The sequence below is a fragment of the Durio zibethinus genome, chromosome 21 (genome assembly GCF_047325235.1).
Source record: "Durio zibethinus cultivar Kanyao isolate XHJ-2024 chromosome 21, ASM4732523v1, whole genome shotgun sequence".
NCBI classification, from domain to species: Eukaryota; Viridiplantae; Streptophyta; class Magnoliopsida; order Malvales; family Malvaceae; genus Durio; species Durio zibethinus.
Window position 1 is genome coordinate 3,822,427 of NC_143182.1, and position 12,237 is coordinate 3,834,663.

Consider the following 12,237-nt stretch of genomic DNA (forward strand, 5'->3'; position numbering starts at 1 on the left):
CTAACGTTATGATGAATATGGTTTTAATCAAATTTATCTCAAGATTGGTTGAAACCTTCAAGAATTTTTGAGATAATAGTAGTGAATACAGACAATTACAGTTTCTTCAATATCGAATAATCACAGAAGCAATATATCAATTTTCAATAATATTTTTGGCCAAAAATTTCATAGGTTGGAAAAGATCAAAAAATAAATTTTCAAGTTAAAATGATTTCCACTTCATCCAAAAAATCTTAATAGACACTACCAATAGTTTTCTTAGTATTTCTACAGTCTTGGTGGATTTGATGATATCAAGCTTTTTTTTATTCTATTTAAAAAAAAAACTTGCTCAATAGACAATGACTCAATTGAATCTAAGATCCATTAATTTAAGAAATACGAATCTTAGTGATATCTATAAAATTACGATAAGAGCCCTTGACAAGATTTTTAAAGAGCACAAGTACATTACAAATTTGATGAATAACTCTAGAAATATGGATAGACCATGTTCTTATTCCTTGGCAAGTCTATAGATCAAATGCTCTTTCAAAGATTTCTCATGTCATTGCAATTACAAGAAAAAGAAATATTTTAGAAAGATCAAACCCTTTAGAAACTCCCATTTTTCCAAACATAAAAAACTCTTCAAAACCATAGAAAAGCCCATAAGATTTTAGAAATTCAAGTTTGGCAGAAAGAAAAAATACCCAAAAAAGAAAAGAAATAAATGTTTTCTTTGTGGTAGACCAAGAAATTTTATAAAGAATTACCCAAAGTTAGACAAAAAATTTGTAAATATGATACAAGATATTGCTAATATTTCTGATATTAATCTCTCGAATGATAATCTTGAATCAATTTTTTCCCTTAATGATGAATAGATTTCGCAGTCATTATTTATGATCAAGCAATATAGTGATGATAGCTCAGACTCAGACACATATGACTACTTAAAAGATGATCATTATTTTGAATACATGACAATTCAAAAGCTTCAAAAAATTCAAACAATTTAACCTTTAAAAACACCTTTAGCCTCAATACAAATATTTACCTATAAACATTTTTCAATAAAAGTCACAACCTTTTTTTACATAGGTGTTGCCCAAACCATAGCCAATCCTATTGTTTTACCCAAATCCTTTTGGAAAAAACAGAAAACCTTTTTCAAAATCGATGATATAAAATGTTTTTTTATATATTTTATCAATAACCCAATTACCCTTCAGAAATTCTCAGGTTGTCAAATAACCCAAAAGATTTTAGAATATCAACTTTCACAAAAAGATCTAGTTATTGGTTTTGATGTTATTACTAGTGTACCCAAAAAAGATTAAGTTGAAAAGGTATCAAATTTGAAAGATATTTTCAGCTTTAAAAAAACCTTACAAACTTTTTCACAATGATAGTCTAGACAAATTTATTCCAGAAATTCAAACAAAAGTTTATTCAGATTTCTTGTGCAAATAATCATTCAAAATTTCTTCATAAATGCAAAAATTCATTGTGGAAAAACCTTAAATTTTTTTTCTTTCAAGAAAGATGAAAATGCTAGTTTCATAAAAGTTAGTCATTCCGGTATAAACCCTAATTATTTGAAGTTAGTAGTTGAAGAATGTTCATAATTCTATGTCAACAAAAGATCAGAACAAGTTCGTGAAAAATTAAGATTGATGATTAACTACAAGCCTCTTAATATTTTCCTTATAAACGGTAAGTTTTCTCTTCCCAACAGAAAGTTATTGTTTGCAAACCTGTTACAAGCTAAAGTCTTCTTAAAGTTTGATTTCAAAGTAGAATTTTGACAATTTGATATACATCCACAAAATAGATACAAAACAGTATTTTGCATCTTTTAACACCATTTTTAATGGATAATTATATCCTTTGACCTCAAAATAGCCCCGTCACCATTTGAAAAAGCAATGACAAATATTTTTGCTTCAATAATTAACAACGCACTTATTTACATTGATGATATCTTTCTTTCTGTCCAGATATCACATCCCATACATAGTTATTAGATAAATTTAAAATGATTGTCCAACATTATGGGTAATGCTTTCAGAGAAAAATATGATAATTAGTGCTTTAAAAATTGATTTCTTAAGAATTCATTTAAAAAATTATCAGTATATTGCTCAACCTCACATTTCTAAGACACTTGAAGATTTTCTTAATGATAATATCTCAAAAAAACAAGGACAATACTTTTTTGGTAAAATCAACTACATGAATGAATTTCTTCCAAACCTTGCACATATATATTATCTTTTTAAATAAATGTTAAAGAAAAAAACCTCTCAAGTAGTCTCAAAAGCAAACACAATCAATAAAGATATTGAAAATCATATCAAAGTCTTTTTCAATTTTAAAGATTCCCTCTAATGAAAAAAAAATTTTACAGATAGATTTTAATGATAAATTTTGGTCAATAATTCTCCTTGAAGAAAAAAATGAAAAAAAAACATATATATGGATACAAAAATAATAATTTTAAAAATTCAAAAATCCATTATCATTGTACGCTAAAAGAGATTTTAGCAGTAAAATATGAAATCTAAATATTTGAGTTTCACCTCCTTAGATATCACTTTCTTGTTGAACTAGATATATCAGCCTTTGATCAGATGCTTAATTTCAGAAAAAAATAGATGCCAAATGCATAATTACTTAGATTATCTCAATGGTTCTCAAAGTATTTCTTCTCCATAGCATATATAAAAAAAAAGGATAATGTTTTTTCAAATGTGTTATCTAGACCTTTTCCTAAACCTTATTCGAGTTCTTTAAAGATCATTCCTGTGATATCAATGGTGAACTCTTAACCCTCACTTTCTTCATCACAAGACTTTTTTTCCTTTCCACTTTTACTTTTCAAACCTTTGTTTCAGTGAAAAACCTTTCTCCATATATCTAGGGGATAATTGCATAAAAAACCTCATTTTTAAGTATCGAGCCATTCTTATTAGAACTAGAGCTAATCATGTATCAAACCTATAGACTACATCCAAAATGCCCTTTTCTTCATTTCTTTCAAATACCTCATATAACCATATTGTTTAAAGAGGTCTTAATCTTTTTATGGTATATTTGCCAGATCTACATTATTGTTAATGAGTTTAGAGTGTTAAAATTTAATTAGGCAACTTTTAACTTGCTCAATACAAAATTTTGCAACTTGAAGATATTGAGTTCACGAAATTTTTTAGGTGGTTTAACTCATTCAAAAATTAGTTTCAATTCAGCAAAAATGTTCCATCGCATTATCATATTATTTTCATATTTCTTAGACCTTGTTAATTACATGATGATGGCACAATTAATTTTTAAACATACTCAGATATTTATGTATGTAGCCCATACTCTCTGTACAAAATAATATTCTTATACTCTGATGAGTATAGACTTTTTCTCAAAAGACTCTACAAGATCAACCACATTCACCAAATCCTTAAAGAATTTTCTCATTTCAATAAAGAACTATGATGGTGGTACCCTCCAGAATACATTCAAGAACTATGCAGTCATCTTAGTAAATGGACTCTTAAACCTCTTTTCAAGAAATGGTAGAGTGACTTGCCTTGCAAACTTATGAATTTTGATCTCCTCAACCTTGTAGAATTAGCATAACTTTCAACAAATCTTTATTGGTAAGATTTGAAAAACATCTCAAGGATAAGAGAAAGGTTTGAATGCAGTACAATCAATTGTTTTAAAACTACAACAAAAACCCAAAAGAATTTGAAAATGAATTGTTCGAATGGATTGACAACTATTTGGTCATACAATATCTTGAAGAAATTGATAACAAGCAATGATGCTCTAGTGAGAAAACTTCCCTGTTTTAGTCTAAAAATTATATATAATTATGTGTAATGCTATTAAAGATGTTTTGCAGATTGCTGTATAAGTTTTAAGACAAGTTTGCTGATGACATGTCAACTCAAGTTTTGCTTTTATCAACATCAACTTTGACACTTATTGTCATGCTTTATTTTTGTCAAGTCATACTTTAAGTCATTTTCAGATCAAATTTACTTTACTAAAACTACTTTGATAAAGGAAAAAAAATATTATTTTTATTAAAGATACTTTATTAAAGTTACTTCAAATCAAGTCAATTGCTTTAAGTCAGGTCATAAACCCGTTATAATTATTATAGGTCCTATTTGTTTAATATGTTTTCATATTTAAGTTTGCAACTCCTTCCCAGAGAAGTCGCATTTAACGTTTAACATTTAAAATTTAACGTTTAAGTTATTTTCCTTGTAAGAAAATCTTCTCTTATATAATTATGTTCTTCTAAAACCTCATTTTCTTTTAGTGGTTCCTTCTTCCTTCTTCAAATTTGAAACTTAAAATTAGAGTGAGTTTTTTATATCATGATTTATAGTGATATAAGTTAGTATATTTTGTAGTTACTATAGTATTGTGGATCTTTTACATCAAAAATCTTGTAAAATTATCAAACAGACTATTAATCCACTAAAACAAAAAAAAGTTTAATGTACCAATAAATACTGAAATAAACTATCATAATAAAAGATATATCTTCATAAAAATTAAACTACTTATTCAATATCATGTCAAAAAGGTTCCTAATCTTGAGTATCTATTAAAATATCTTAATTATATATCTAAATTATCGATTATTTATGTTTAACATCTCTTTGACGCGGACAACCGATCACATTAGTAAATGAACAGAATTTAATAACTAATATACTCTCTTTTTGTTAGGCCATGAAGCTATTAGCGTAAAATATATCTTTTCCACTAGCTGAATTTATTACTATTTCTAACTGAAAGGCAAGGGCATAGACAAATAGCTCATAGTGATTATATGACGTGTGCAGAGATTATCGGTCTAAGGTAAAAAAAAGAAATTTATTCATATCCTGGAAATTTCAGGTGATAATTATGACTACAAGCTTAGCTTTATAAGTTTTGGGACCCCACCATTTTGAATTCGTTCATTTAATCATGGTGCCACTACGTCCTTTTAGCTTTTGGCTGCTTCCTTGAGTTGAGTTTCCGTCTCTATCTGGATTGGCTTTTCATGTTCCGAATTTCGTTCACTTTATCCCTTCCAGATTGTTCTTTGTTCAAGAGACGCGCAATTCACTGAAATGCATTCTCTTTCAAAAACAATAATTTTGCATCCCGTCCATATTCAAGTGAAATTCTTACAATTTTGTATTAAAAATTGATAATTTAATAAATTATGTATACAAACCCAAAATAATTCAATAACTCTGATATTAGATGATTAGTTTGTTACCCACAAACAATTTTAAAAGAAAAAAATTAACTGACTTTTAAATCAATCCACATTAAAACTGGCATTTAAAGATTACAAATTCGAAGTAACTTATGCAAATAATTTTTTTTAATAAAAAAAAAAAAGGAAAATTTCAAAGATAGAATAGATGTTAAAAAAAAAAAACCTTATTTAAGCATTAACGGGAGGAAGCCCAATGGGCTTTGCTTCGTTTCTCCTATTAAATGCCACAAGTCACGGGCTAGAGCCTATTCAATGTGCCTCGAAGAGTTGGACCTAAACTGACCTTCGCTGGTTCCCTTATAGATTGATCTTGAATTGCATTACCACTAAGGCCAGATAGTTCGAAAAATCTGCTTGCAAAATCAAAATTGGGCTTTCAATTTTCGTACCTTGGTGCCCACAAATGGCTAAACAAAAGAGACGCGAGGAAGCAACTTTCCATTCACCATCAACAAAAATTTACAGAATCCTTTTTTTTTTTTTTTTTGAGTAAAAAAAAGTCGTTTCCTCTTTTGTGCTATCAACAAATGTTCTACAAGCTTTGCTGCAAACACCGTAACCTCACTGGTGAGAACACTGCGGTAAGTCGGGCATGATCGGAAAGAGAGTAGTTTTCGGGCCATATCCCCTTCTCCGCTTCACGGGGGAAGAGAATTGCATTCTTTACTGTAAAGCCGATAGCTTCTTCCCCAATGCCTTCCTTTGAGTCCTCTAAGCTGCAATCTTCATCCATATGTTGTGACCATGTAGAGTTCCAAATTCTCTGCAGCAGTCTCAACCAATTACTACTGAACGTTTTATTCTAAAAACAAGGAGTTATGGACATGAAGTTTTTTAGTATGATTGAATATTGTGTTATCAATATATTTTGTCAGTTTTAGGAATATTTTGCGACTCATTTTTATGAAGTTTAATTTGGCACCCCTTAGAAAAAATTTCTGGCTCCATCCCCTCATGACTGATGATGGCGGGTCAATGCTCTATGCATACAGAATGAAATTCTGAATTCTTTCATTTATTCGGCTTTGTTTAAATACTACATTTGACATAAAGCTATTTTTGTTCGAGACAAAGATTATATCAGATAATCACAGCATTGGTCTTCCCATATTATCATACATGTCACATGTGCTCTCTCATATTTCCGTTTGATCACCTAAAGTTTAGAAAATGGAGCATAAAATGACAGAACGTTAAAACAAAGACATAAATTAGGGATGCAACACACCTTAAATTCTTCATAGTCTAGAACACCATCTCCATCAATGTCTGCTTGGACCCAGAGATCTTTTGTCTCCTGGAAACTTAGTCCATGAGAAAGACCAGTTAAATTGACCTGTAGATGGTTCAGAAAGGTGAGAATTTTACCACTCCTATTATACTCTAATTACGTCAAGGTATATCAAGGAAGTGAATGAAAAGTACCTGTCTAAGTGCATCACAAAAACCCGAATAACTTATATAGTTCCCATTGTTGTCAGCCCTTAGAAAGGCAAAGGCATCATTTTCAGCCATCGAAGCCTTTTGAAGTTGATACTGGAACCAAGAAAATGGAAATTAAATTTTAGATGTAGAAGTAAGATAATTGGTGATCTTCATTTGCAAAAGAAAAGGTAAAACATATGTTCCCCATCATGCTCCTAATCATAAGATAAGTGTAAGGTAAGACTCAGAGAGATCAGTACTGAATTCAGAATCCAGAACCACTCACTTGACACTTTCATCAACAAGTGAAGCATAGATCTTAGACTTGAGAAGTAGTTATAATGCATAGAGATGTTAAAAATTGAGCTAAGCATCACATATGACCTGCCCTGGTGTAAATGTCTAATGGCATGCTCTATAGAGGAAGTATATATTTGAATACTAACGTAAGAACTAAATAAACTATAATGTGAGCTAGGAGGAGAATTTGGAACTATAAACTAACAGTTTACTATGAAAAATGCTGAACTAACCTTTATTATCCCAAAAGCTGCTTCAGCCCAACTTATCTTCAATGGCTTTCGTGACTTATTAGGATTACGAAGCCATATGAAATCAACACCACAGATGTTTCCCCTATGATTTCGATGGCTAACCCACTGTTGGATATATGAGAGTAAAGCCAACATATTTAATCAGTAAGCATTACAGACTCCCAACAACATAGTGGTATATTGGTAAAGAGATGCTAAAATCTGGAGTTGAATATACTAACCCTGTGAGCATCTGCATCGTTGTCTGCATATTCATGAGCAATATCATAAGATGATACAAATCCCTGGGACCTGAGGAACTTGTACACATGTCCTCGCTTGCTTCCGTTCCAGTCACTGCAAAATCAATAACATTAAAAAAAAAAAAAAAAGCAAAACAAAACAAACCCTTTGCTGAGGAGATCGTCAAACAATAAACCAAAGATAACGCTTACCCGCAGAGTATGACAGGCATCTCGCTGAGTTTGTTTTCTTTCTGATATGTTTCCAGATGTTGCAGTATTTGGTAAACCTAAGAGAAAAATACCAAAACCAGTGATAAGCATAGTCTGTTAACTTGGAAAAGAACTGAAACATAAACTGGAGTCATATACGGACATATTTCAGAAGAAGATAAAATCTACCTGGTGCAGTCTTACGATGGATAAACTGGAATCATGAGGAAACAATAAGTGGGTGTTCACAATAAGAATTTCTTGTTCAAAACTGTCATTCCCATTTTTCGAGAAAGGGATAACTGATTGAATACGTAACAATTGAGCAACACGGTCTCCAAAGTCATTCAGGAGCAACTCTTTATGATGTAAAACCCTGAAGTACTCCTTATGTATAGCAGTCAGCAAACCTGTAGAAGTAAAATTAATATAATTTTCAAACCTGAGACAAATAAGTACTCAAACCCTAAACATGAAGAACTAAAGTAATTGAATTTAAATCTTGCAGAATGGTCTCTACACACATTATGAGGACTGTAAACAGCCTAAACAGATATGACCATCCTCTTCCCCTGTCGCTGGCAGCTGAAAAGATAGAGCAAAAGGGAAAATATGTGAATTATAAAGGATCCAGTTCAGCCCCCAAAAGGTGAGAAAATGGTCATTCTTCTGTTTACCCTATTCTACAGAAGCCGAGCCAAATGGAAGACTTGCAGACTGAAAGTGAACGAGTTAGACATGAAACGCCACAATGTAGAGCACCCAGCTGCATCGAACTATATCTAATATTACAAAATTGTGTCAAAACTCTCAAATTTTCTAATGATTTGGACTCGATTTATAGCTTAATTTGCTTATATTGGGAAAAGCATATAAGAAACTCCCTATCTACCCAATTTATAAACAGAAACTTAAAATTTGCCACCAGTCTGAGAAGAAATTAGTTAAAGGGCGTGTACCATCTCCTCGGTTGTTGGTTCTTGCAAGCTTGAGGGTATCATAGCCAGCAGCACCGAGTCTTTCTTCATACATATGCACCAATTCTTCATTTCCAACCCAAAATTCCTAATCATAGAACCAAACAAATACACATTAAAAAAGGCTGATGTCATCAGAGTTGAAATTAAGCAATTCATATACCGAAAGTCAAACTGATGTGAGAGAGAAAGCAATAGAAGAAATGGGCACATGAAACCCACCTGGAGACAGATAATGGAAGACCTTTCATAAAGCAACCAATCTACAATCCTCTCATTTCTAGCTATCCAAAATGCTCTAAAATCACTTTCTCTTACGCTCTGATTCTGTTCCATCGTCACCCAAAATACAATGAATTAACAAAATTTACAAATACAGACATCGATAGGACGAAAAAAAAAGTAGTAATACAAAAGGGAAGAAGAAGAAGAAGAAGAAGATGAGGAAGAAATCACCTGTTGATCCAATCGCTTGTAGATAGGAGCCAGGATGTTGAAGGTGGTACAAGAAAAGCAAGGCTCCCCCATGGTTGAAGAAACATAACCATTTTTAGTCCTCAAAATCGTTCCTTTATAAGGAACAGACTCGTTTTCAGTTGAATCCACATTAGCAAATCCAGGGTCATTATGAAATCCTGCCAACAACACCTTTCAAAACAAAAATACAAAAGTAAAAACAAAGAATCATTACAAGACAGTAAATCGAAAGAGAAACAAAACCTAAATTCCCCAACAAGAGAAAGTTTCTAAATTTAAACATACCATTTCAGAATTCTTGCCACTTTGACTGTTGTTCTTGTTGTTGAGGTAAGTAAGGAGAATTGGAGAAATGATAAAGGGAAGGAAGCAGAAAATGAAGGTTTTAAAAAGGGTAGTTTTATAAAAGTTAGATTTAGGCCTTGGCCTTAGCTTTGACTTGTGGACAGAGTTGGATGAAGGGTGAACTACGTCTTGATTCATATGGTCCAGATTTTTTATTTATAGAGAAGTTAATGGAGAAATGATTGATCGACGTCAGGGGGGGAGGTGGGTTCTTCTTTGTTTATCAAAAACAATGGGGTCCCATTGTTTAATATTTCAGTGTTGTCATCGTAAACAGCTGGCTAAGCCTAGGCTGTTTTAACTGTCCTTTTGTATCTTATTCTTAACTGTAACAATAAGAACATTCCCTTTTGATTTAAGTGATTAATTTTACTTATTAAAGTGGACTGTAATTTATTCTCTATTTATTTTTAATTATTTTCTCAACGTATGCGATACAAGGACCATTCTTTCAGGGAGGAAATTTTTATTTTTATCTTTTTTTTTTTTTTAATTTCCTAAGTGTTTGCTTTCCCTTTTTCATGGAGAGCAGCCGCATAATAAATTTAGCTTAAGCTTTAAGCAAAAAAATGAAGCGGGCATGCTATATTTTTTGACAAAGCGAAAAGTTTGGCTGCCCGCGTTGCTTTTTTAGGCTTTTAGCACGTAATTAACACGAACTTTTATTAGCTGATTGGAAAGCTTGTCGTAGGATTGGTCGAACTGCTGACGTAGCCTGTCACGAAAAGAAAAGTAAGAAAATGTCAGAAAAAATAATCATCAGACGCTGTCGAAAGTAATAACACGGATCACATTTCAACGCTTAAATCCATATAGTATAAGAAAAATATGCTCAAACATTAAATTCAGCAAAGATTATGAATGCGGTGAGAGGAAAAGAGAGATTGTGTAAAAATTATGAAGTTGACAATATGGCACCTCCTTGGCTCAATTTTATTTTTTATATTTCATGGCTTATGATGTGATTAATTAATTTATTAAATATTAAATTTATCAAAATAATTATGAGTCGTTATTGTCGGTTCATTAAGATCAAATTATAAATAGTTTGATATTAAATATTTCTTTTAAAGATTTGAATTAATTTCTTTTTTAAATAAGAGTATATGATTGAAAATAAAGTAGGGGAGTAGGAGGGGGGGTTTTACTTTTTTGGATGGAGTTTTTTTTAAGTGGAAGGGTATTTATTCATTATAATTTATCTTTTAATTAATCAATGTTATGTACTTACTCTATTAATAAATCTATATAGATATTAAGGAGATGAAAACGCCATACTATGATTTTAATAATGGGCTCAACTAGAATTAAAGATTTGTTTTGGTGTATAATATATTTTTGTAGAAATGATGTCCAACTATAATTGTGGAGACCAAATAATGAAAGAAAAAAAAAATACTAGTAGAGAAAATGTCGGTGCCAATTCCAAATTAAAGGCTCACGGGAAGTTTTTCTTGTAAAATATGTAGTACTACCTGGGACCTTTTTTTTTTTTTTTTATGAAAACACTTGGCAAGAAAAATAATATAAAAACCATAGCATTGAAAACTCCTTAGGTACAAATGATTTTGTGACCAACAAAGTTTCGTACATATACCACTTTTCTACTTTTTTTTTTTTAATTATTTAGAAAGAGTATTGGAGATAAGGAAGAGAAAATTAATAATCATGGACACGGGAGAGTAATACTTTTTTTACAGATAACATTGATGTCAATTCATTTGAAAAAAAAAAAATTTTAATTAAAATTTAATTAAATTAATTTTTAAAAATTAATTCGTATATGTGATATTTAATAAATTTAAATTTAACATCTATAAATTTTTTATTTTAAATTACTATTTTTTATAAAAAATTAAAAATAATTAAAACAATAAATCAGTCAAAATTATTAACAAAATAAAATTTTTCGAGAATCATTTCAAATGTTTGAGGTTATTCCATAATCAATACTATAACAAATGCTAGCTGCGAATGAGGGAAAGAAAAAGGAAAACAATAAAAAAAACAAATTTGGATTGTGATATGCATGCCTCAAATCTAATAATACAAATTCTAAGAAATTGATAAATAAATAAATTCGAATAGAACTTTTTTTTTTTTTTTTTGGGTGAACTAAAGGTGCATTAACAAAGCCACCCAACAGGGGGCTTGCATAGACACCGGAGCAGTAAATCAAAGTGAAAGGAAAACACGCAAATGCAAGGTATGCGACCGCGTGTTCTAATGTCGGTGCCTCTGTCTTTAATCTATCCTACATTTATTTTTAGTTACTTTTTTTATATGCAAAAGATGAAAAATTAAAATAAAAAAATTATAACTGCAGAAAAAAAAATTCAATTTGTGAAAATTTATCCTTTAAAATAAAGAGATAAAATGAATATTGAACAATGATAAAATATTTAATATAATATTTAAATTTAAAATTTTTTAATATTTTATTTAAATTATGAATATATTAATTAATATAATATTTAAAAAATTATTTACCTAGATTATTATTTCAAATTAATTACATTAATTAACATATTAATAATTCAAATAATATATTAAAATTTTTTAAAATTTAAATATTAAATTATAATTATAATTTAAGAGTAATATATAACATTTACTTTAAAATAAATGAATGAACCATGGATTCATATCACCTGCAATTAACACTCCTAAGATCTTATAATTTATTGATTTGGACCCAAAAAAATATTAACACGTAATTGTAAAATTTGTCACTCTTAGGGCTAAAGTTA

General features: G+C 30.2%; 1 protein-coding gene across 2 annotated transcripts; it reads right to left on the reverse strand.

Moving 5' to 3' along the window:
• Nucleotides 1-5,303: 5,303 nt before the first annotated feature.
• Nucleotides 5,304-9,676, reverse strand: LOC111304898 (putative calcium-binding protein At1g02270). 2 transcript variants are annotated; one of them, XM_022901921.2, is made up of 11 exons: nt 9,428-9,676; nt 9,122-9,313; nt 8,888-8,992; nt 8,648-8,753; nt 7,878-8,098; nt 7,689-7,765; nt 7,476-7,590; nt 7,234-7,359; nt 6,701-6,811; nt 6,504-6,611; nt 5,304-6,038 (listed from the first exon to the last, which is right to left on the reverse strand). In XM_022901921.2, the coding sequence occupies exons 1-11, from the start codon at nt 9,623-9,625 to the stop codon at nt 5,808-5,810; spliced, it is 1,590 nt and encodes a 529-aa protein (XP_022757656.1). In that variant the 5' UTR covers nt 9,626-9,676; the 3' UTR covers nt 5,304-5,807. The 2 variants fall into 2 exon arrangements, with proteins under 2 accessions (XP_022757656.1, XP_089606252.1); XM_089750126.1 differs by having other exon boundaries at nt 5,684-6,077; nt 9,428-9,613.
• Between the last annotated feature and the right edge of the window lie 2,561 nt (nt 9,677-12,237).

Excerpts from the sequence above, each read along its gene's own strand:
- LOC111304898 (XM_022901921.2), bottom strand. The coding sequence starts at position 9,625 with ATGAATCAAGACGTAGTTCACCCTTCATCCAACTCTGTCCACAAGTCA. Across the intron at positions 8,754-8,887 it reads CTTCCATTATCTGTCTCCAG|GAATTTTGGGTTGGAAATGA; the intron begins GTGGGTTTCATG and ends TTCTATGATTAG. Across the intron at positions 7,591-7,688 it reads ATGCCTGTCATACTCTGCGG|TGACTGGAACGGAAGCAAGC; the intron begins GTAAGCGTTATC and ends TTGATTTTGCAG.